The sequence below is a fragment of the Fukomys damarensis genome, unplaced genomic scaffold, assembly GCF_012274545.1.
Source record: "Fukomys damarensis isolate Sample0158 unplaced genomic scaffold, DMR_v1.0_HiC HiC_scaffold_3, whole genome shotgun sequence".
Lineage (NCBI taxonomy): Eukaryota > Metazoa > Chordata > Mammalia > Rodentia > Bathyergidae > Fukomys > Fukomys damarensis.
This window is the reverse complement of record NW_022900915.1, coordinates 43,811,550-43,837,067: the sequence shown is the minus strand read 5'-3', so window position 1 is coordinate 43,837,067 and position 25,518 is coordinate 43,811,550. Positions and strand designations below refer to the sequence as shown.

The window sequence follows — 25,518 nt, the reverse complement described above, 5'->3', positions numbered from 1 at the left end:
CTGGGAGGGTTTGGTCTTAGGAGCCTTAGTTCTGAGAAATAAGTGCAGAGCCCTGGAAGCTCCTGTGTCCTTTTTCATTGACATCCACATCCTTTATTGACTGGGTGCAAATTCCTAAACACATAAGTCTTCACAAAGAGGCAGAGCCTTCATGGTTTCCTGTCACCTTGTGCTAGACCGCTGTCCATCCCATGCAGTGCAGCTCCATCCTGCACCCCAGACACCTGTCCTCCGGTCTCCACATCTGTCCCCCCTGGCCCCCATGCCTGTCCCCACCCCCACTCCAGTCCCTAGTCCCCCACGCCTGTCCTGGGTCCCCGTCCTACCTGCCAGGCAGGCCGTGACGTCCACCCACTTGAGCAGCTGTCCCGCGCTGAGCTCTCCGCGGACGTCCGCGTGCGCGGGCTGGATGGCCTGGGTCATGTGCACCTCGCTGGGCTCCATGGCCTGAGGGGACAGATGCAGGGACAGCGGACCGTGGATGCCAGACAGCTGACGCGGGACTCCTGGGTGCTGCCCTCCAGCCTGGGGCAGGAGCTCACGTGTCCTCGGTGTCTCTGGCTGGCTGGGCAGGGGCAGGGGACAGTGCGGGACTCAGGGCGGTGTCACCGCTGCAGACGCCCAAGGGAAAGCGTGAGTGGGCGGGCTGAACGCCTGTGAATGTGCTTGACTTTTAAAATCCTTGTTTGTTGTTTGCTTGTTTTGTTTTCCAGGCAGTGCACTGTCACCAGGTGCTAACTGCCCAGGCTCCAGTTCAAAATCCACCTCTGCTTTAGCGTGAGGCCAAGGCTCAAAGATCATGGGTTGTGAAATCGCTTTGAGCTGCAGACGGTACCCCGGTCCCGGACCCCGGGAGAAAGCGCCTTCCGGTGAAGCTGTGCTGGGCGCCAGGGCAGCGCTGGGGACCTCAGGGGGATGGAGCAGTGCTGCCACCTCGCTGGGGAGCACCCAGTCCCGAGAATCTCTTCCTAATGGGAGCGGGGAGGGAGGCCTGGAAAAGTCTTCCTACTGCAGGAGGGGTTACCTGTGGCTGCAGTCCCGACTCTAGAAAGCGCTTCTCTTTGCGCCTGCCAGATTTTGCGGTGTCTGGCTGTTGGGCAGGCTGCTGGGGCCCCCTGATGACAGAGGTGGATGCTGGGGACCGGGCAGCAGGCCTGGCACGCGGCAGGCACAGCACCTGGGGTCCTGACTGCAGAGGGCATCACAAGAGAGGCAGGTGGCACGGGGCTGCTTTGTCACCCACCTCGGGCACACAGCCTGCACTGCACAGAGGTGAGGACGGAGGTTCTGGTAGCTTTGCTTCCCGTTTTGAAGACTGTTTTCTTTCATGAAGGAGAGGGAGTAGGAAAACATTGACTGAAAAGCTTTCGGCATTCTTTGTGCTAGGTTTCCAGCCCAGCTACCCTCCAGTACAAATAGGATGCACCGTTAGGCGAGGAGGAGTCTGACTTTTACAGAGAGCATACAATGGCTTTGTAACACAAGCAAATTAAAACATGCACGCCGTCACAGGTGACGCCCTTCTGTGGCCATACACTGATGTATTTCAGAGGTCATGTGATGGCATTTGTGTCAGGTTTGCAAGCCTCTTTGAGAAATGCCTGTTGGATTCTTAATGCCTTATAAAAGCACCTTCTGTATTAACCAGAGCATTGCAGTGTGAGAGTTAGGAAAGGAGATTATTGTCCACTCATGGACTGATAGCTCTGTGAGAGGCATTTATTGGTGTCAGGCTTGGCTAGGAGACCACTTGGAATGGGTGGTGGGGAGAAAGCAAGGTACCCACTACCAGCCTCACCGGCCTGAGAGGGAGCCCAGGTTTCTGTCCTCTGGAACATCTCAGTTCTTCCTGGGAAGACTGTGATCAAGTAGCAGCCTCTGACACAGCACAGAGCTGTCTTGGCCAGATTCAGAGGTACCCAAAAGACATGTGGATTGTGAATGAGAATTAACCATGTTTCATTATTTGTCACTGTGGTGTGTGGGACTGTTTGTTACACAGCAGTGACTGGCAGTTACACGAGTGAGTTTATGGAAAATAAAGTCTGTGTTTAGATTGAGCTGTATTATTTTGAGTGGAAAGTAGTAAATAAAGTGGTAATATTGAATTTCATGCATTCTCTTAGATTTGGTTTCTTGGGAACTTCTAAAGTTTGAAAAATGTTTAAGTGTAGGTGTGAGAAGATGGTTTAAGAGGTCACTGAAAATGACAGTGTGTGTCTAGAATGTGTGATCCAAAACAGACACGGTCTGTAAGCTCAAGCTTGCGTCTTATATTATCTCCTGTTTCCACGTCTCTTGAGCACAGATTCATCCCTTTTGTTGGTTCCACACTGATTTTCATTTTAATAGCTTCTGTGTCTTTCTGAATGGGCTTTCTTTCCCTTTCACAATGCAAATGTCATGTGCACACGTGAACATTGGCTATCTCCATTTCTCTCTCATGTCAGGGATTTCTTCTATTATGCTTGAAGAAAAGCCCTCTGTACTCCATTTGCGCTCACAGACATCTTTTGAAGATGAGCAGAACATGTAGCCAGCCTGGTTTTAAAAGGTCACGCATGAGAGCAGGACTTATCGAGAAGTGTGCAGAAAGTCCCCTAGTCCACGAAACAAGTTTCCAGATCGGAGTGTGGGAGAGTGGGAGGGAGGCTGAAGGCTGGCCCAAGATGCTGGGGACAGGACAGCTGGGCTTTGTGAAAACCAGCAGCAAGGAGCACCGGATAGGAGAGAGAGGGAAAGGGAGAGGAAGGGACAGGAGAGAGAGCCCCCAGAAGCAGACTGAGCAGAACTGGGGAGCACACTGTTTGCTTGGGAGGAAGCTTCAGGAGGTGTCAGTGATGTCATCTATGTGAGGTGCTCAGACCCCGGTGGTGTCGCCTGGGCCTCCTGGGTCAGTCAGATGTTCCTGAGATGTTCCAGGGGATCCCCAGGTACACTGAAGTTAGCAAGGAGCAGCATGGCTGTGCCTGCAGAGGGAGGGCAAGCCGGGTTCTCCTCCTGCATCTCCATTCTGATGGATTAAGGACCACTCCCAGGAAGCTCCTGTCCCCAGGACTTCTGCTGCGACAGCCTAAGCGTGTGGGGCCAGGTGTAGGGAGCCGCGGGGCCGCCCTTTCTCTGGCTGGGAGTTGGGCAGCATTCACTGTGGCGAACCCACGCACACTGACCTTTCTCCTGTTTGTGGTTGCAGCCACCCTCCTAAATTGTGTGCGGGGCAGAGCTTCATTTTGTTTGATGAAAAGCCAGGTGCGCGGAGCCCCGTGTTCCTGGGGCTCCAGAGCGGCACTGCCCATGTCTTCCTGCCCGTGGCCTGGGCAGTCCCCTGACCGCCCCTGCTGTACAGCACGGTGCTGCATGCATGGACTGCTCTGTGGTCATCGACTGTGCTGACTGCTCTTTCCTACTGGTTTATGAAGGGTCTCCACGTCCACGTTTGGGAGGAACACTGGCCTGCTGTCGTTAGCAGCCCATACCTACTGTGCCTGATTCCTTCACCATGGGGAGGTGGCACACACAGATCACGTGCTAATTCTTATTCCTCTTTCTAAGATCTTCTTTTCTTTGCTCTGTTTTAGCACTGTCTCGGGCTGGTTTTGAATCAGGCTCATCAAGTCAATCAAGATGTGTTCTCCTCTACTTCTAGAAGAGACTGTGTAGATTTGGTGTTCTTTAAACATTTAGTAGATTTCTGCAGCAAAGCCACTAGAACCCCAGAGATTTCTCCTTTGAAATATTTAAATTATGGATTTGCTTTTTATCCAAGTGCTGAGGACTGAACCTAGGGCCTTTGCACTGATCTATATCTCCAGCCCTTTTGAGTTTTTATTTTGAGACAGGGTCTCACTAAGTCACTAAGGAAAATGTCCAGATTGGGCTCAAACTTGAGATCCTCCGGCCTCAGCTTCCTAGAGTGCTGAGATAACAGTTGTGTGCCACCACACCAGACTCATTTTTAAAACAGTAACCAGACTACTTGAGTTATCTAGTTCTATGGGGTCCACTGTGATTGCATCTGGCTTTAGAGGAGTGGTCCAGTTCATCTTGAGAGATTTGCACCAGGAAAAGCGGGGCTCACCCTTGGCCTGATGCCCTTCTGCCACCTGGCCCCTCTGGCCCAGAGCTGGCCCTGCCTGTGCTTCAGGTTCCCAGGACTCTCCAGCCTCTGCCCAGGTGTCTTGTTGCTTCCTAGGCTGGCCCTCGAGGCTCTTTCCTGAGCCGCCCTGAGGCAGAAGCGCTGGGGAGGGACCGCAGGCTGGGTTCCACAGGACTTCCCCCTGGCTCCTGCGAACTGCTGCTCAGGAAGAATGCAATTTCCCTTTCCATCCTTCCCTGGGATCCCACAAACAGCAGCCTTCCGAGATCAGCGGGAGAGGGTGGTGCGGAGGCAGCCCCCGTGCGCTTCTGAAGGCTGCGAGCTGGGCAGCCCTTGGCTGGACCACTCTGTTGATGTGCGCCACAGCAGGCCTTTCTTCTCGTAGGTAGGGGCCTCCCCCACTTCCACAGCAGTGCTGTGGCGTCTTGGTCTCTCTCCTCATTGCTGGGACACAACTCCCGACGCCCACCACTTACAGGACGACAGGTTTGTTTTGGCTCCCATTTCAATCCAGGCGGGGTGGCTCCAAAGAAGGAACAGTGCGATGGAGGGGCGTGGAGGAGGGAAAGCTGCTCAGGGCACGCCGGACAGGCAGCAGAGACAAGGGAGGAGCCGGGAGGGCCGCACCCTGTGGCCAGACCCCAGCTCCTAAGAGCAGTCGGCCACAGCCCAGTCACCTTCCAAGCACAAGAAACCATAGCACAGTCGACCCTAGGAGTTATTGTTCCGTGCAATCATGGAACACATGGTTTATCATGCTTACTGAGTTCTCACCACCACCCTCAAGTCACATTCTGCTCAGGGCACGCCGGACAGGCAGCAGAGACAAGGGAGGAGCCGGGAGGGCCGCACCCTGTGACCAGACCCCAGCTCCTAAGAGCAGTCGACCCTAGGAGTTATTGTTCCGTGCAATCATGGAACACATGGTTTATCACGCTTACTGAGTTCTCACCACCACCCTCAAGTCACAGTCTCCTCACAGAGATGGGAACTGAAGCCCAGGTCGTCAACACTCACAACAGGCCACGTATCTCTAGGAGGCTGAAGAACTGTCAAATTCCCACTTCATAGGTGAGGCAACTGCATCGAGACCACACAGCCAGGAGGCAGTAGAGGCAGAGAGCCTCGCTCTGGTCTCAGCTGGCGAGGGAGTCGCGAAAGTGCTGTAGGGCTCAGAAGGAAGAAAGGAGAGGCAGGAGTGCTCCCAAAGCCCACGCAGCTGCTTCCAAACCAAGCCTCATTCATTCATTCAGGGCATGGTAGCCACTGCCTCCTCTGTCTGGAGTGTTGGATAAACGCTGCTGAGTAACCAGATGCGGACTTCACCTTTATAGTTTTTTTGGTCAAAAGACAACATATATGAAAATGCTACAAAAATAGTGTGGCCTGTGTGGCGGCACACGCCTGTCATCCAGCACTCTGGGAGGCTGAGGCAGGAGGATCAATAGCTGGCCCAGCCTCGGCAACTTAGTGATTTAGCAAGATGCTGCTTCACAAAAACAAAGTACATCATTAATTAGAAAAACCCGGTGAAGGTGGAGTGGAATAAGCGTGTTTGTGCAGCCCCTGAAGTTACCAATAAAAAAATTTATTAGCCCATAGTTGCAGTACATAATATGTCAAGTATTACTAGACATTTTTCAACGTGATAACATGCTGTGCAGTATGTAAAATACCGAGCAAACACAGGCTCTATGAAGATCACAGGTTGCCTGACTAACATCAGTAGAAATTAGTTATATTTCATAAAAGGCACATACACAGCTCCTTGTGGAATTATCATTTTCTATTTGACTGAACACTCTGCTGTTTCTTCCCTTAAAAACTGCTAAGGCCCAGATAGACAAAACAAATTTTTCAAAAGCTCATAGCACAAACTATAAAACGTCTGATAATATGCTGATCAGGGATTAGAAGGTAGGAGGAAACCTTCCAAGAGCGGCTTCATGGTTGTCTCTAGGAACCATGAGAGACCAGAGGACTGGCACAGAGCAGAGGTTCCTCCTTCCCAGGAACTGCTAAGGCAGTGAGGGCAAACCTTTTAGAGACTGAGTGCTCAAAGTGCACTCCAAACCCACTTAAGGCAGGGGCCAACACTGCAATTTAATCTGAATACTGAGGTTTTCATTTAGAAAAAACAACTCATACATTAATCTTAACAGAAAAACATAATGACAGAGCTTTGAATGATACAGCTTTTTACTGGAAAGTAACAGTTTGCATTAGGTGTGCTTTTGCACAATGACATGATCTTTGCGGTCGTGGACACACTGATAACTCAAACCTTGGCTCACACTTTGTTAGAGTTTGAATGCAACACATGCAGGAATCACGTCACGTGTTAGCCTGATGCTGAGATCAGATTTGATACTAAGGAAACAGCTGCTCATAAGCATGAGATGATCCAAACAAAGTAAGAAAATCAATCCCAAGTGCTTTCATTGACCCAAAATTATTTGGCAGAGAATTCACATGTCCAGGATTTCACTTTCAGAACTACCCTCTGTGCTGTCTTCATCCTTCCTTTATACTCCATCTTCTCAAGTGTTACGTGCAGGTCAGAGTGTTTAATTTTCCAGATAGCGCTTTCTTGAAATTCCAATAGCTCCATTTCCAGATTTCCAAAATCTAACCAGTAGAAGCAGAAAATATCAAGGTCTTCAAATTTGGCTTTATCTGGAGAAGTAAGAAAACACAGGGTTGTCTCCATCTTAAGGAACTGTAAAAATCTGTTAACTAAAATCTTCCTTTGAAGCTGCCACCATGCTAGAAAATTCCTTGTAGGTTTCCTGATGGCTTGTAGGACAGTCTGCAAATGTTGTAGAGTTTTCTAAATTTCTAAGTAAAGCATTATACTGTACTTGAACCTCATCAAGAAGTGCTTGACACTGTTGAAAATCAAGAGCATGAGCCATCATGTAATTCATTTTTATGATGTCTTTGAGGATATAGTCTAAGTTTTTGCATTTTCTCTGGCACAAAGAGCTTCTTGATGCATCATACAATAAAACTGAATGACTGGATGTTTCTGTAATAAAGCACAGTGTGAACCGGATGTTGTCCTCACCATGCATGGTGCCCTGTCACTAGCAACTGAAACCACTGTTTCTGGTCTTTTATCTGTGACAAAGGAGGAGCCGGCACTGTAGATGTTCATCCCTTATGTTCTTCCAGGCAATGATACCAGTTTCACCAGTTCTCCTCTCATGATGTCACCAGCAGCATACTGAAAAATTACTGCTAGCCTCGCATGACTATTTATATCTGTGCTTTCATCCAAGCACATGGAGTCCCAAGCTGCCTTCTGTAAGTCAGTGGCGAGCTGCTGACTAACATCACTTTTCATGCACAGGACTCGATCGTTAACAGTATTTCTGCTAAGTGGTATCCCAGAGATGCGATGCATAACTTTATCCATGTTTAGGAAATCATGAAAAAGGAATTACTCCCAGACAACATGGCCATTTTTATAAAGTCCTAACCAGAGAGAGGCTTGCCATGTTTTGCTATGCGCAGTGAAGTTTGAAAGTTGGCAGCTGTCAGATGATTTGCTTTAGAAAGATAGTCACAAAAACTAAGCTACTGGGAGTGACATTTCCTTAATTTCCCCTCAAGAAAACTCTTTCCTTTCAGTTTCACCAAGTTCTGCAACACCGTGTGGTTGGTGTCAAAGTGCTGTCTGACACTTGATGTGTGACACACAACACTTTTACCACACAGAATACATACCGCTTCCTTATTGTGTATAATCACTCCAAGTGATTCTGTCTAGGCTTCTTGGAATGATCTTCCACTATCTGTTTTCAGTTTTACTTTTTGTGTTGTAGTCATTTTATGGTGTTCAAGACTTGGGAGTCTACAAAAATACAAAATAAAAAATATGAAGCACCCAATGCAAATCCACCCCATACCAAAATAGCTAACACCGCTAGTTAAAACTAACGAACTGAATATTCCCTGAATCAACAGTCTACAAGAGTGGTTCTCAGCTGAGGTTCCTCTTGAATTTGCTGGCCACCAGCACAAGGGGGCAATGTTCACTGACCAGCAGCCTTTGGCCTGCTCTGTGAAAGGCATCGACTGTATTTCCTACCTTACCGGGGCTTCTGATAAAATCACAGCCAGTCCAAGAAAAAAAAAAAATCCTCTCTCTTGTTTTCATAAATTCTTCACAAACAATTAAATATAGTGCTGCAGATTCAAATATGCCGGGGGGAACAGCACAACATTAAAGAACCTCAGTCTCTAGATTAAAACATCTCTTTGCTAAATCTTAGATATTAAATTTCAATTTTTCATAAGAAAACTCAAGGCTAAAATCTTGCGTTAACAGAAATGAATGTATTACAACTCACAGCCAGTCCAAGCAAGTATATGTACGTCCCTGGCAGCACAGGTCCCACCACGTGAAATCTCCGGCAAGTTATGGCCAATGAGTCTCAGCTCATGACATCATCACCTGGCGCCGCCGCTGCTTTCTGAGCATGTGCGCGGCCCTGCGCGTGCTGCTGTCTGATGCTCGGTTTGGGCTGCGCGCTGACGGAAGGGCTCCGTGTGTCATAGGTTTGCCAACACTGCTGAGGTGCGCAGCACCCACTGGAGAGGCCTCCTGCTGCCTGTCGAGCACTGAGTGTTTACCAACACTGTTACTTCGGGAGTCCGGGGATACGGAAGGGTGCTGTGGGGACAGACGGGGAAGGGCAGCTGTGTGTGGGCTTGAGCACAAAGTGGTCCTGGGGCAGACTGGGATGATGGCTCACCCTAAGGCCAACATCTTGAAAGACTGTCCAGTCCAGAGGCGAAATTCTTTTGATCAGATGTAATAATCTACACAGGGAAGATGACCGTGACTGGGAGAAGCCACTAATGCTGGCCGCGGCATTTAAGGTATCGCTTGCCTTGCAGTTAACTATCTTTTCACTGGGGTTGGTTTTTTTTTAAATTGGTCTTCATAATCTTCCAAAAAGAGATCAGACTCTGTGCCTGCCAGTGCCTGAATTCCTCCCTGAGAATAAAGGAGATATTTCAAGAAGCACATGGATCCTTGCAAGCTCACAGCTCTTCGTGAAGCCAGGAACACCTTGATGATCCTACGCAATACTTCACCTGTGAGCCTAAGCCCTAGAGACTACGGGACTCTGAGAGGAGAGAGAAGAGAGAGGGGAAGAAGGGACACGGAGCGGGAGGGACAGAGAATTTGCACTCCTCAAGCACATACGGTTCTTACTGGTCTTCAGAGGTCAAGATAATGCATGCTGCGTAACTGATTTCTTCACTGCTCACTGCGAGCCTTTCCTGTGTCATGTTCTCATTGCTGTATTTTCACCAAATACCCCACATTCTCTCAGTCTCTTTGAAGTAGCTTTGAGGTGCTGGAATATAGCTCATGGCATACCATTTGCCTGGCTTGTGCCTGGGTTCTGTCCCCAGCACAGAAAAAGAAAGAAAGGAAGGAAGGGAGGGAGGGACGGAGGGAGGGAGGAAGGAAGGAAGGGAAGGGAAAGGAAAGCCTGGTGTGGTGGCACACCTGTCACCCCAGCACTTGGGAGGCTGAGGCAGGAGGATCACTGTAAGTTTGAGGCCAGCCTGGGCTACATAGTGAGTTCAATGCCAGCCTGAACTGAATAGTGAGACTCTGTCTCAAAACAAACAAGGAAAAAATCAGAGGCTTTGATGTGCTAGGGGCTGTTGGATTTGTTGCTGTGGAAAAGGGCATTCTGGGCTCAGGTGGAAGAGCAGCTAAAGCGCCCTCACAGGTGGACAGAGGAGGAGACCCTGCAGGTATGTGGCTCACCCTGGTCCTCCAGAACAGCCTCCTCCCTGGTCTCGTCCTTTCTGGACTATTAAGGTTAAAGGAGACTTCACAGAGCCTTTTTCACATCTCAGTGCCTGGGTTACCACTCTTAGGAAAGTAATGATGTTCTAATGGGAAACTAATTTTATAATGCTATATTTACGCTCTAAATCACACAGCCATTTTGCCATACGAACAGTTCCTCATACAAACATCCTCAGAAACCAGTCCTTCACATTGCTGATTGATCTGTCTGAAATTAGTTAAGCCTCAAAAAATTGTAATATACACAACTACTGAGAATGAAAATCTGTGGCCAAGTAACTAAACTCTTGGCATACTGTGAATATTTAAGTTAATCATCCTTTAACCAAATAGGAAAATGTTAACATTCATTTGTGAAAGAAGAAAGAATTTACTCTACAGACTTTGAAAGCTGAACTACATTAGTAATCACTGCACATATATACTCTCTCTCCAAAGCTAAACTTCCTTTGTTACTTTTTGCAATTCTCTTTGATGAACTCCCTACTTTCCCAACTTTATCTCTGTGAATAGGTTTTTCTTACAGACAGGCATCTGCAGTTGCCATTTGTATCTGAAAAAAGTATCAAATCATGTAGCATATTTCTGGCAAGCAGAATTCCTGTGAAGGAATCTACAATATAATAACTGTGGTACACACTTTATCTTCAGGAAGAAGGAATCCCCTAAAATAGGCTAAGACTCACCAGTATGCATTTAACTTCTGAACTAGAAGTCTGTGTGGCTGTTTAGTGATTAAACATTAATCTTAGTACACACTGATTTTCCACCCATTAGGAAAATCTACTTCTGCCTCTCACGTGGGAGTGTTCTAATTTAATCGCGTGTCTACTTCAAAACTCCTCTTCAGTTAGATAAGCTTATTCACTTCCTGGATTTAATTCACATAAGGCAAACAGAATATCAATTGTTCTGGCCTCGCGCAGGAGCTCAGGTCATAGTACACTTGACAAGACTCAACACTGCCAAATAAACCAGAAAGATTTTTATTTATTTTAAACAAATTTCCAATGCACGTGAAAGTCTGACGGAACACACACTTTTGCAATTTGCATTTCATATGTTCTAAAGAGCACACTCACAGCGAAACAGCAAAGTACTTCTAGTGACTGGAAGGGAAAACATTTGCTATTCATGTTTGCAGGTGCACGGCACAGCACAGAAACATTACGCAAACCTGTCTAGCGCATGAAAATACAGCAGTGAACACTGGCCACACGCGGCTCCAAATAACCAGGAAGTGAAGGTCACCCCACAGTGGCCACCTTTCCTCCACCCCACTTCACCGCACCCCCTGAATGATTTAAGGGCCACACTTTGGAAATGCTCATGGCCCATATTCTCTACAGAGGTAGGGACCTGGATAGTCTACGTTCTACACTGAGCTTTATTGGATGTGGGATTTTTGCCTTAAGTATCTTTCAACAAGACTAGAATTTTTGAGAAAAACCTGAAATCACTGTGCTATTTTAAATGGTATTTTTGCTAAACAAATGGAATTTTAAACACAGATGACCAGTACTTAGAACACTGCGGTGGTCTGCTTTTGTGGTGCTCACTACCCTAGGGATCCTGGCTGTGGATTTCCCAATCTACTTTTCGTGTGCATTTGATTTGGTTCCTATGTTGGTTTCCATTTAGTTGCTTATTTGGTTCAGCAAATTTCTTATCAATAACTCTTTTACTTAGCGTTTTAGGTTTGATTTGGGGCATTAAATTCAGGACTTTTATGACAAGATAGATCTCTTCCAATTACTAGTGCTTCTATTTTCATTGAATACATTCATATATCTTATTTTTTTTTAAAAAAGTAGTAGTTGAATTATCTTTTTTTTGGTGTATTTAAGTTCAAGTCTTGAATTTTTTATTTGATCAAAAAAATGTGCCTAGGTGGGTACCTCTCAAATAAATGTGCAGCAAACATGGGGAAATGTGGCCAGTAGCTGATTATCTGCTGTAGTAGCACGCAGAGTTCTGGAATTACAGTTGGCATCACTTTCAATGATCAATAGGTATGTTCTATAAAACACATTTGATGTCCCTTCAGTGAATGATGGCTAATTTGATGGTAACAGCAAGCACTGGAATACAAAAGATTCCATACAGAGTACTTTGATTTTTCCATTCATAAGCCATTTCTCTCTCTAACACAATATACAAGCAATGCTGAATTCCTCTTCGTAATCAGTACTAATTTACAGAGTAGGTAGAATTACTGCTCTTTCACTGAACGCACTGGGACATAAGCTTTTCCTTTGTGACATCACTGAAGAGACAGGAGGTTCCATTCCCTTCACCAGCAGGAGTGCGGGGAGTCTCTGTGCCTCAGTGTCCAGGGGAATCTGGGGAGAGGCAGCCCTGCCCAGCACAGCCCGACACTCAGAGCTCTGCTGTCAGGGAGAGAACCAAGCACGACAGTGGTAACATCTCTGGCTGTAGTGTTTTCTACACAGCCACCCCACACGCTCATCACACAGCTGCATAGGGAACAAAACCTGCAGTATTTAATTTTGTCCCTCCTTTGACGTAAGGGGTTCTTTGCTGTTCAGGGTGTAGGAAGCCTGAGGACACACACTGGTTATGGGGCGTGCTTGCAGCTGGGGCTGACATGAGCCCCCTTCACGCAGGCCTGGATTGTTCGTTTGTTAGCTCGTTCAGCACAGACAGCTGCAGGGAGTTAAACAGATTCTGCTGGTTTTTGTTCATTGTGCAGTTTCTGCCCCGAATCTGCTTCTACCATGAATCATCCCTTGTGCACAAGTGGAAACGGTTGAAACAACTTTCAGAAAAATGCTTGGTTCCATGACTTCCACCAAGTCAAGGGCGCAGCACCGGTGGCCTCGTCGCCCACCCTCTGGGTCCAGACAAATTGGGGAACTGTCTGACCTTAGCTCTGTCCTTTGTGATTGCTGTGTACAAATGTGCCACAGCACTGAACCAGGAGACTCGACTGGGACCAAGGCCATACTAGTAACGTGAAGCCATATTCAGCAGTTTGTTGGAAAAATGATGTATGCATTTCCATTGCTACCTAAGGACGGCTCTGATTCCAGTTATAGATCCCCCACACTCACTCATCTGTATAACAGTATATAGCATCTACTTCAGAACTGGGCAAGTGTTCATGGTAAACCGAGGCAAACATCTGAACATTTCACCAGAAAGATGAAAGAAATTGAGGAAAATATAGTATTGCAGGAATAATCTACATAATTACTTCAGATTTCTATATTATGTGTAGTTCTACTTTGAATAAAATACTAAAACTTTACCTATTAACATATCTATTTGCTAATATTATTATTATTATTATTATTATTATTATTATTTTTTTTTTTTTTTGTACTGGATATTTTTTAACTTGGGCCCTTGCATTTGCGAGGTAAGTGGCAAAACCATTGAGTCAAATCCCCAGCCCAATATTATTTATTTTTTACTTTCAAAGTATATCTAACCACCCAGAGCCAGTCAGTTATCATGACCTTTTCTTGAATGCATATAAAATACTGATATTATGAAATCCTGGGTTTTATATAAGGCATAATGTCTAATTCTCTCTGCACAGATATACATCCACATTAGCTGTATTTTGACTTGTTATTTAGAAAACATTGATGCTGGCTTCATACAAATCATTTCCTTTACTTTTCCAATAAGTATTAAAAGAGAGGCTAGAAATGAAGGGGTACAAACTACAAATTAAAAGCTGTATTTTCATAAATACAATGTGAAGACACATGCCAAACTAAGGGGTATGTGTACATCTTTATGGCAACTTTCCCATTACATGAATAGCTCAGGTACTTTTACAAAAACATCAAGTGATGAGTCCATTTGAGGATAAATGCAATACTGTGCATGTGAGCACACACACACGCACACACAGAGGGCAGATTCACAAAGCGTGTCAGATAGCTGGGGGCACTACTGAATTAATAATTACTGAGTCACCCCAGATTCCATTATATTTATACATAAGCTGCGCATTCATAAAAATCTTACAAATAACTTTTTCAGGAAGACATTATCGGTAACAATTTAACACATATAATAAGAAAACATCTTAACATCTTAAAATCACAGATAAACAGTTCAATAAGCAGATGGCTATCGTGAGGATAGAATTCTATTTAGAAAGGCTTCTGCAGTTTTTATGTTTGAAACAGCGGCATGTTCTTTGAGTTTTTCGTCCAACATATTGTTTGTATGCTTTGTTTTAATGGAAATAAAGTAAAGCATTTTGAAATACAGCCCAACAGGAAGCCAAACACACAGTTCAATCAGTCATGTATATGAAGAGAAGTTTTACGATCCTGCAAAATTAAAAGTAGGGTTGTTGTCAAATCCTGTAAACTGGATAGACTGTTTGGATTAACAGATGGCTAAATCCACTGAACCGAAAAATTTTACCAAGACGTGACAGCAACTTGGTTGACAATGAGTTGTGTTGTTCTGAGAAGACTGAAGCCACCTGGGGTGTGAGTGAAAGAGGGATGAAGCTGGGAAGAAGTCTCTCGCGTCATTCTTCTGAGGCTCTTCATCCTCAGCTGGGTCATGTCAACAGCAGGTCTCATCTTAACAGTGAAATGCCAAGTGTTTAGGCTGTAACACTGCAATGACCACGAGCCTAACTCCTATCCTGAAAATAACCGGGGGATGCGCAAGGGGGAAGGGACAGACCGCAGCCATCCAAATCCCAGTTTAACATTTATAACATCTATATACAGTGCTATATTTCATTATTAAAGATGTAGACAGCAAAAATATTCACGTTTAAACTTCTTACAGAAGTTATTCTATTGAGGAAAACTGATCACACTAAGCTAAGGGGATGCTGAACAGAGGGGATTCTTGCTTGGGAGACTTATTCAGCTGACAGTTTCTTTTTTTTTTTTTATTGAGTTTATTGGTACATTTAGGGATACAGTACAGTTACATTCATTGTTGGGATCTTGTACCTTTACATGGCAAGTCTTGATTCTCATTTTTTTCCCCTTACCTCTGCCCTCGACAGTTTCTTTTTAAAATATAGTTTAGAAAAGTAATGAAGGAGGTCCTAGGTATATTTTCCATTTGGAGGTCATCCTTCTCGATCTGAGCTATGGTTCATGGGCAAGTCGGTGCTTCTGGTGAAATAAATGAATAATGGCAACTAATTTCTTATAAACAAATGTGTGCATCAAAAAGCTGGAATTATGGCACGGCTCCGGGCAAGAGGAGTGAGGGCGGAGGATGAAATGAATGGACGCCTGAGCCCCTGTCTCCAGATCTGCACCCTCAGAAGGCCCGCAGGTGCCAGCCCCTCTTTCCACCCCAGCTTCACCTACCCGCTCTTCTCGCATGGAGATGAAGAGCAGCCAAAGGCAGCAGTTCGGTTTAATATGAGCGAGTGGAGTTGTAGAATAATGGAATCGTAATGGATGGGGGCATTTGGTGAGCAAACTTCTGGCTACCACCCCCAACACAAGCCACAGGCGCACACACATTTAGTACACAATCGGAAGTGTAATTAACAGGGGTTCGCCACTCTTTCACCGTATTTCTCAGGGCAGAGTTCACAGACAAAGGGAGACCCTTACAAATGCTTAAGACCTGGGTATCACTGCTCTAAGCAAACACAGACTCGTGCCTCACGGCAAATAAGAAACATACATAAGAGATGATTCATAATACTGAAAAATACATGACAACTCCGCCCATATTGGACTTCACCTTCTTACATTACCTATTTATGGCCTATTTGTATCAAATGGGGAAAAGAATTATAGTACATAATAAGAGGAAAACCCAGTGTCAATCCTATCATGCATGCCAAAGTCAAGTAGCCATGATTTGTGGTACTGCTCAGAACTGGCGGTGATAATCACAGAGCGCAAACTGTAATGATTTCCCCTGGGAAGACTGCTATGATTACTGTGCACTACAGGGAGATGAGAAGCGTCTGGGGCTGGGAAGGTGAGAGGGTGCAGTCTACCTCATTTCGGCTGGAGGAGGGAGAGGCGGGGCGGGACCGTGGAGGAGGCCGGAAGGAGCACAGCAGGCCTGTAGAGTCCTACCAAGGGCGCAGCAGCGCCCCCTGGCGAGGGAACCGCTCCGAATGCCGAGGGAGGGCGAAGAGGGCCCCAGGGGGGCTTCCGCGTGCCCAGAGGAGCTTTGTGGTTTCCACCTGCTGCCTTTTAAACTCCAGCAAGCATGTCACCCAAAGGACCCTAAGAAGTGCGACGGAGATCAGGTATCTTAGAGAATCATGAAAACAGGAGTGGAAGAAGTTTTCCCCATTTTATTCCTGGAGGAAAAGGGATGTGCGGGGCACTTTCCGTGGCCGGGAGAACAGAATGGATTTCCAAGTCTTTCGGCGATAGAGAAATCGTAACCGCAGACGCCCGATTGCAAAATTCCTATTCCTCAGCAATGCAGTCCAAGCTGCCCCATTCTTACAGGGACTACTGGTGCCCCCAGTCTGTGGCACCCCCAGGTCAGAGGCGCCCTCCGCCGCGTGCCCAGGGACAGCCCCGTGGCTGCTTAAGAGACAGCACAGCTTGGGAAGGAGGACGGGCATTTCAGCTGCAGTGAGCAGGGTGAAAAGAACTCATGTTTTCACCTACGTTTTACCTGTGTATTTCAAGTTCAGTGTAAGCAAAAATTGCTGATATCATCCCTGTGGGCGAGATGCATAAAAATAATCCTAGGACAAGGCATTACATACTGAGACCAACGCAAATACATTAATAGAGGTGGAAAACATAAGAGAAATGTGTTAAATGTTCTTATCAGAAGAATAGGTAATGTGGTTAAATGACCCAAAACCTAAACAAAAATTAATGCACAGATACTCAGTACATGAGAAAATTACTTGGATATAAGAAGTAAGCATTTTATATTTTAGTTTTCTTGAATATAATTTTCTCCTCAAAATTAAATTTCCAACTATTTCAGGAGAATTTAAAAAATCTGAAATAATTGTTTTAAATCCAGGGTCCAAGATTGAAAAAAGAAATAAATATTTATGATGAACTGATCGCTACATCTTCAAAACAAACAAATTTTACCTTTTTGGCCAAACAGGTTAGAAATAAGGGGACCCATGATATCATCCATGTTTGAGGTTTACCCCCAAAATAAGAGCAAGTAAAATCAAGTCCAAGTCTCTCTGCGATGGTAAACAGCATCTCCTCAGAAGGCAAATGACAGAAACTCAAGATCAGTAACAATGGAGAAGAGTCAACAAAACGTCTAAACAGTCTCATAGTGTAAGGTCCCCGTCTGTCTTATACAGCTGTCACAGCCGGTCTCGGCAGGTCAGGTGTCTGAAAGCATCACCCGCAGTCAGCGGGAGGGGGCACCTTGTAGTCTGAGGTGTCTGTGACAGGCCTCTGGCGCCTGGCACCCAGCTGGGACCCACCTCCTCACAGTTTTAACCTGCAGCATAAACCTTGACCCGGATTCTTTGTTCCCCTCAACAGCTCCGTCTGGCATCCCTGTCATGTTTGGGTGAAACCCTTATTTTTAAGGGGGAACAAGTTAAGATGGGTTCAAGAGAGAAGCGCCACGTGGGAATAACCTGGCAAACAGATTGCTGAATTTCTACCTAGGAGGCTGGGAGCCCCGAGGAGAGAGATGCCTCCCTGTGAGCTGAAGCAAGCTCTGCCGTCTCTGGAGTTAGCTACAGAGCTGGTGTTCTGTGTCACGACTGGAACACAGAGGCTCACCACGTTCCGCTCAGCGTTTCCGATTAGGGACTCGCGTCCTCCACTGTCACGTAGGTGTTTGTACATCTAACAGTCCAGAGATCTGGAAAGTACAGAGCAAGGTGCTTTGTTGAGGGCTTAACTTTATTATTTATTTTGTTTTTTAGCATCTCTTCACTTTCTGAACTGTCAGTCACACAATGTCACTGAACTCAATGGCTGGAGCCAGCTAAGTTACTACTGGTGTCAGCTTTAGGGTACAAGTGGGTGCTTGCTGGCTGGAGGAGGGACACGAAAGGGACAGGGCCTCTCCTGCTAGCGGAGTCCTGGGGTAGAGGCAGCAGCGTTCTAGCAGCCCTCGGAGGTCCCCAACTCTTGTCCACTTGTGCTGACAGCCGCCATCCTCTGAGGTGTCTGCTCCTGCAGCTGCGTTCCCGGGGAAGCCTGAATCAAAGTCAGATACTGTTTCATAACGGCGAAAAGTCATTAAGCATCGACCTCAAGTAGGCCTGGAAAAGAGCCACAGATTCAAGCCCGTGGTTTTGGTATCACTTCGGGGCTTTATCGTGTTAGAGAGAAAACACGTTGTTAAAAATATGACAGCTGTCACTTTATAGCTGTAGTCTGGGTCACTGGAGCTAACTGATGATTTCCACACCATCTAAGACACACAATCGAGAACTCCACCAAAGCAGTTATCGCAGGATGTGTTGTGTGCGGCCCTAGTGACGCTTCGGTGAAGTGTGCTCTTTCCTCAGAGAGAAAGTACGAAACGAAAATACCTTTCCCTGAGGTGACTGCCAGCCGGTCGGCGGCCACACGAGCGGAGACATTTCCTCCCGTGTTGAGAGAGCACACGTACGGGTTCACAGCGTAACTCGCACCAGACACAATTGAATGAAAGCTCTCAAATAAGCGATTTTATTCCTATCCATGATTGCAGACATTTACAAAACCATAACATCTGAGTTCACCTTAAAAAATAACTTATATAAAGCAGTGATATACACAGCACAAAATAGTTCAAGGAGGGGGCAGGAGCAACTTTTAATAATTAAAATGTAAACGTGAAAAAAAGAATGGAATAAAAGTCCCTACTCATTTCTACGTAAGATGGCATGTCATACTGTACAGTGTCCCGTGGCGGCCCTGTCCACGCGTATCCGCGCGACACCGCATACCATACAGCCTCTGCCCACACAGACACATACACAGAGTGATTCGCAGTTCGGTCTCGGGAAATTCTACCGTGCCGCTCCGTACAGTTGTTCGAATCGCGTTTGGACCCGCTTTCTTCACAAAAAAGGGGAGAGAGCAGGAGATAAACGGCTGGGCGTGGTGCGACTGGATCTGTTCACTGTACACGGTGACGGGAAGGTTCTTCCAGAGGACGCGGAGGGTGGCTTCTGGGTCCAGGCGGGAGCGGGACGCGTCACACACTCATTGTCATGCTTGGGGAGTACTGGGGAGAGAGGGACCGGATGTTAGCTGCGGCTTCCTGTGGACCACGAAGGTTCCTCCCAACACCACACAGACGGGGAGCTTTTAGGATGAAGATGTGCCCTGCCGGATATCTTCCCGGAGGAATCAAAAGAACCGTACCACAGCGATATAGGTGCCCCAACGTTCACAGTGGCACAGTTTGTAACAGCTGAAGCCTGGAAACAGCCCAATCGCCCATCAGCTGGTGAAGGGATACAGAAGATGTGGTGTGTTTTAAAAAAATAAAATGGAGTACTACTCAGCCATAAAAATGAGAAACAAGAGACATTTATAGCTAAATGGATGCACATTGAGGAGATACTCAAAAGTGAAATAAATAGGACACACGTGTAAATGCCAAATAGTTTCTCTGGTGTGCAAAACTGAAAGTGTAAATGAAGATTAAAACAAATAACTAACTTAGCTAAATGGATGCACATTGAGGAGATACTCAAAAGTGAAATAAATAGGACACACGTGTAAATGCCAAATAGTTTCTCTGGTGTGCAAAACTGAAAGTGTAAATGAAGATTAAAACGAATAACTAACTGATAATGTGAAATAGGAAGAAAAGGTCCAAAGGGGAAGGGGAAGTGGGAGGGGTAGGGGAAAGGAATAAATATGAGAAAAGGAAAAAACGGAAGCAAAGTCTTTGTAACTAGGTAGGGGTAGAGGGGGTGAAGGGAAGGCAGGCAAGTGGGGAAAAATAAGAACCAAGATACATCATGTGAAGGTGCAAGATACCAACGAGTATCATCGTATTGTGGACCTAAAATGTACCCAAAGTTAATTTTTAAAAGAGAATGAAGATGTGCTCTGTGCACATCTCCCCTTTCTGATCACAGTGGCAAAAGAACAAAGCAAAGTACCACCTTCTCCTGCCACAACCACACACAGGGCCTGCTGAGCAGGCTCCTGCCCTTGCAGGGTGGAGGGGAGCCCCCACTTCCTCCCAGGAACCCCAGAGTAACAGCACCGACCATCCACAGCCTTTGGCAAGGCAGATCTCACTTTGATGTCTCACTTTTGGGGGCAAGAAGCAAAGAGAAAAATGAATGAATATTGTGTGCATGTGCCAGGTCCCCACGGATGCAGTCATTGCGTACTGCAAACATGTGCTCACACAAATTTTAAAAATTAAAAGAAGTAGAAAAACTCAGAAGATACAGGAAAACATGCACAGAGAAATTTAATGTATGCGCTCGACAGTGCTGCTATTTACAGTAAGAAATGCAACTCGGCAAGTGGCAGTCGGCCGGCTCTCAGTGAAGACCAAGACCTGCGTGGGACAGCACCAGCCCTGGTGGTGACTGGGCTCCCGAGGTACAGGCCAGGAGTGAGATTTCATGGCGTTTAAGTGTAATTAATTTAAATTTAAGCAGCACAGCTAGGTCATCGATCATTTCTGAACAAAGATTTTATCACATATACTGGGTCAATAAGTTGAAACAGCAAATTTATCTAAAGCATTTCAGAAAGGACCCTAAAGAAATGTCTAAAACCATTTCTGGTTAAGTCATAGTTATTTCCAGTGTGAAAGTTAACTCCCTGTATAGAATGAAGAACTGAGGTTTAAAAAGCCCTAGGATGTTTTCTTTGTATAATTCGAGTTTACTCAGAATTAAACATATAGAATCATTTTCTTTTTAATATACTTTGTTAAAAGATACATGTATGCAAACATACATTTGCATAGAGTTTACTTTTATTAGTCACTAGTAACCTTAACACTAGGAACTGTTAACACTTTTTAATTTGGGCTAGTTACAACATCTTAAGCAAATCTTGCAGAAGAATGATAATTTGTTACTGATTCGATGGGATGTTAAGGGGTAGCTTTACCCAAGGAGAAAACTGAGCCAAGACAGAGTGCAGTAAGAGGCACGGTCAGATGAGATCAGAAGGAATGGCAATTTTCGCTCCAGGAAGTAACTTGGGAAAATGCTCAAGGAGCTGAGGAGCTGCAGCGGGCCTTATTTTTCACGGGACAGGGCTGGTCTCCCCAAGAGTAAATGCTACAGATGTTATTTTAGATGCAGTACAACTTATTTTACCTTTTACACGGCATAATCTTTACTTTTCATTTGTATTAGTACACGTTTGCAGTGCACAGCGACCACTGGCGTCGTGGGGAGCTGGTCCGTGTGCCCCGGTGTGGTATGCGTTCGATCTCCCCTTGCTGCACCCTGCTGGTGCACAGTGCACTGCACAATGGTATTCACTAAATCCCTGGACAGTGCATACCCATTCCTGCCTTGTCAAGAACCCCTTGGTTCTTACCACATTTCTATGCCTCAGCTTCTGCATTTTATCTTCTTACTGGGAAATAAGGAACAGTTCTGTTCCAAGTAAAATAAGCTTATGTGACTACACGAAAATCTGGACAATAGCAGAAATCAAAGGGAGGGGGCAGTAAGGGACCCTGTACACTGTGCTTTCCATTCCTAATACTAAGACTTTAATATTTCTCTAACATAATTCAGGAGATTAGGTCAATTGGTTCTTCCCTTGAAAAGCATGAAGATCTGCTTTTAAAATTCAGTAATTTCATATGCTGTGCTTTCAAACCTGTTTCCAAATTTGGACACTAGGGGGCATCTTTGCTTTTTAAAATAAAAGGCCTTGTTTGTGACCCTGTCCAGGAAGGCTTCGCTGTGCAGCGTGCTGGGCGTTCGTTTCTGTGTCGCCAGGGGAAGCTGTGCATGTGCCATGGACGCAGGCTCCTTCCTGCTGCTTCTGGGGCTTAGTTCAGTCCCCATGAGGCAGACTGCTCAGGACCCTGCCTTTCAGGCCTCCATAACAAGCACTGAAGACACCAGCATTTGCGTCTGCATTAGAAAGTTTTCCTCTTGAATGCATTACATAGTTCTGCGCTTCCTTGATGTTAGTAATTATATGGGGCTCTGGCTTAGTGGTACAAAAACTTCTGTACGAGCCCCCGAATCTCCCTGTCTTTCCTCCTATCTCCTCACGACAGAGGTCTATGTAGAAGCACGTGGCGACACGATCCAGAGCCACAGTAGCAGCGACCGTGCACAGTAGGTCAGCTCCGGTGAGCGCCGGGGACCCGGGCCCAGCTGTCCACACCACTCCACGTGTCTCCTTCTGTGACTGCGTTGCTGGGGGCAGGAGACAGGGAGGAAGGAGGAGCAGGAGCCTCTGCTTTCTGATTCCACCACAGTCACAGCTGGGCTTGGGCCAGGGGCCGGGCGGGGAAGCCCTGCTCCTCTCCAGGGCTCACACTCGAGGGAGGGTGTGGTGTCTCACAGGTGGGTCTGACATGGAGGCTGGTGTGTGTTCTGTAGGAGTCAGATCCCCGAGTCCTTGTGTCCACCGACACTGAGCTCCAATCAACAGCCCTGTTGTAACTACTACCCAGGAGAGGTCACGGTGACTGCTGGGGGTGGGGTCCCTCTTGTCCCTGCTCCCAAAGTCACAGGGAACCTGCTTCAAACAGGGTTCTTAAGCCCCTCTTCATCATTTCTGTTTACTTTCAAAATACCACTGCTTTTGTTTTAAATTTTGATTTTACATTGGAAATGGACACAGAAGACTGTACGTATTTATGGAGAGCCTCGTGGTCTTTCCTCACTGCGTCTCTCCCCCCAGACACTGCCATTTCTCTGTAGTGAAAGCATCCAAGACCCTTCTTCCTGGTTTTGTCTGAGGTGCACAGTGCAGCACCATCCTCCACAGTGGCCCTGCTATGTGTTGTCCTGGCCCCCAGCTCCTGGCTCTGTGGCCAGCGTTCCACTCTCTGCTTCCACCTGAGTGAGGCCAGGACGTGCTGTCCTCTGCGCCATCTCCTCTCACGGGCACAGTGTCTTCCAGCTGTACCCACGCTGCAGTGACAGGGCCTCACTCTGTATGGCTGAGTGAGACTGCGCCGTGGACGTGTGTGCGTAGGTGAACACCCTCTGTTCCGCGTCTTCTTCACCACACCGAGTTCCTTTCTCTGCTGTTGTGTGTGACACAGATGGCGTTACCGTTCCCAGAGGGGTTTTTGTTAGTTACGTGAGCCCCTGTCTTTCTTATCGGGCTGTGTACCTTCAGGGCAGGCGTGTGCTATCTTTATCTCAGAAAACCTTGTCTTTACCTAGTGCTCTGCCTACTGCAGGCTCAGGAAATGCCAAACCGAACTGATTTATCCTGTACCTCACTGGGTATTACACCACCTTGTTGCTGGAAGAATCACAAAAATGGAAGTAAATGTCTCTAATTAGATAAAGTAGACACAGGAAAATGACTAGTCCATCCACAGTCTTGCAGTAAACCCATGAAAGAAACAGGGCCCAAAAATGTAATTCCTACGTTGGAAGCATTATTAAACTACGTGGTTTCTCATATTTTTCCTATTTCCTCATCACTGACAGCTGAGCTTTTGATTTTTTATGTGTATATACACCTTCTATGTTCTCACTAATTATAAATACCTTGCAAATAAAACAAACTAAAGTTCAACAGTTATTCCTAGTGTTAATACAGATAAAATGCAAAGGGAGGATATGTCCTGTCCCTCAGAGGCTGCTGGCTGCGACCAAGAAGTAAAAGACACAGCGAGCATGCGCTTGGGAACAGGTATTTCTAAAATCCCACAAGTGTGTCTAGTGTGAACAGCATGTTTAAAGGTCACTGCCCTGTGCTGGACTGCGGGTCTACTGGTCTGTCCAGCACCCACACCACCAGGTGCCAGAGGTGTGCTCTGGGTTGTTTGTTGAATGAATGATTGTGCTTTCTTGCCTCACTTCTGGCCCTGCCCCCTTCCCTGGAGGTTCGGAAGCCACTGCTTTCGCTGGCTTAAGATATGTACGGGTGGAAAGGGTCAACTAGGCAAGCCGTTTCGGGCGGACACTCACTGGATGCTCTCGAGGAAGCTGTTACTACTGCTTCTGTGACGTGAGCGCAGGGGTACACAAACAAAGGTTTATTTTAGATATCTGCAAAGAAATTCCTCTCGGAGCATCTTCTAATTTGAAAGAACGCCCCCTGAGCCCTCGGTTGGCGGAGGTAACAGTGGCTCTGTGGGTTTACCAAGCAGACCTTCGGAAACCAAGGCGGAGAAGAGAAGGCTACTCACACTCTCGCTCTGGAAAGGGTTGAGGAAATTGCCCCCCATCTCGCCGTCATCCCTCGGAGTGCCTGGCTGGTTGCTCAGGCTCATGTTATTGGGCGAATTCTGTAAGCAAGATTCAGAAAACAAGGCGCTGGTGAGGACGCCGTTTCAGATCCCACCTGGGCTGTGGCACTGGGCAGCAGCGTGGTGCCCACGTGGTCAGCACTTGCACTCAGGCTCCATCCCCCACCCGGCCGATGGACGGACAGACGTGTGTGGGGGGAAATCAAAATAGACACACGGAGCAACGGCCCAGGTCACCTCCAAGACTGTTTTCCTAGTTTCAGAATCAATATTTACTCAGTTTCCCACCCTCAGCTTGCAGTTTCTAGAGCTCTGGAGAGGTAAGACGTTCCCAGCCTGGCTCTGATGAGAGCTTTCCACAGACCGCAGCCAGGCTGGGAAAAGTCACCGCCTCCAGACACCCCCTTTACTCTACATGCAGCTACAGATAACACTATTTCAACTGTCTTTTCAGATATGAACCCTGAGGAGGACAGGAAGACGATAAACGTGGTGAAGAACGAGAGAGGCACCTCAGGACTTCAGAATTCGAGTGCGTGCTTTCGTGGGAAAAGGAGGCTGAGTGCACTGCTCGAGAACCTCTCCTGTCCTCAAGTTAAAGGTAGATTCACTCTGACTTTGCTGTTTGCTGTTGGGTGAAGTGGCTGCCAGAAGCAGCAAGCACTGCTTCCCAGTGCATCGAAACGCCTGGCATCACCGCGGCCATGCAGGCGGGCAAGGATGGTGACGGAGGAACAGGGCCCAGCACGTGGTGGGCTCTACAGCGCCACACCTGTGTGGGTGATTCTTCCAGATTGGTGGAAAAACAACTTCAGGTTTAAGCTTTTTTACTTGTTTTAAAAGGAAGCCACTGCCATTTTATATTCTTTTTGGAAGAAGTTTTTAGATTTCTCTAAAAGAAAAATGCTGGAGGATTTCGATTTAACATAAAAGAAGGTGGGTCATAAACATTCGCATTTCAGGACAGTTGGACGGGACGACACAAAGCCCAGGCAGATGGGCTGCTGGGACAAGGATGAAGGGCTCTGCCCTGCTGGGCCCTGCGGAGGGGATCTGAGGACAGAGCCCCAGGAGCAGCAGGTGCCCCTCTCGCAGCACCAGGACCACGCTAGTCTCAAGCACACTCCCTTTTTCTCTCTCTCTCTTTCCCTAGAAAGTTACCCGAGTATATAGAAAGGCAATAGTACCTGGAATCAACATCGGTGAACTCATTTATTTGAACATTTAAGTCAAATTTAACTACATCCACTATTTTATAACTCATTATTCCAGGGAT

At 46.6% G+C, this 25,518-nt stretch overlaps 2 protein-coding genes and 1 long non-coding RNA gene across 8 annotated transcripts in view; all 3 read right to left on the bottom strand.

The window, feature by feature from the left end:
* The window catches only part of Acot12 (acyl-CoA thioesterase 12), a 33,688-nt gene extending 32,904 nt beyond the window's left edge, over nt 1-784 (bottom strand). Inside the window, exon 1 of one of the 3 annotated variants that reach the window (XM_010642840.3) lies at nt 327-784. In XM_010642840.3, coding sequence (XP_010641142.1) covers nt 327-444 — 118 coding nt within the window. In that variant the 5' untranslated portion in view covers nt 445-784. The remainder of the gene's footprint in view (nt 1-326) is intronic. The other 2 variants (XM_010642831.3, XM_019210519.2) reach the window with 2 other exon arrangements.
* A 4,912-nt stretch (nt 785-5,696) lies between these two features.
* Nucleotides 5,697-8,529, bottom strand: LOC104875354. Its single transcript, XR_784032.2, has 3 exons — nt 8,452-8,529; nt 7,826-7,952; nt 5,697-6,772 (listed from the first exon to the last, which is right to left on the bottom strand). It is a non-coding gene; the product is annotated as an uncharacterized LOC104875354 (long non-coding RNA).
* Nucleotides 8,530-16,925: 8,396 nt separating this feature from the next.
* Nucleotides 16,926-25,518, bottom strand: part of Ssbp2 (single stranded DNA binding protein 2) — a 256,100-nt gene continuing 247,507 nt past the window's right edge. For 3 of the 4 annotated variants that reach the window (XM_010642855.3, XM_010642864.3, XM_033767893.1), the window contains exons 16-17: nt 24,183-24,281; nt 16,926-19,085 (exon numbers count right to left, since the gene is read on the bottom strand). In XM_010642855.3, the coding sequence (XP_010641157.1) occupies nt 19,056-19,085; nt 24,183-24,281 (129 nt within the window). In that variant the 3' untranslated portion in view covers nt 16,926-19,055. The remainder of the gene's footprint in view (nt 19,086-24,182; nt 24,282-25,518) is intronic. The other variant, XM_010642858.3, reaches the window with a different exon arrangement.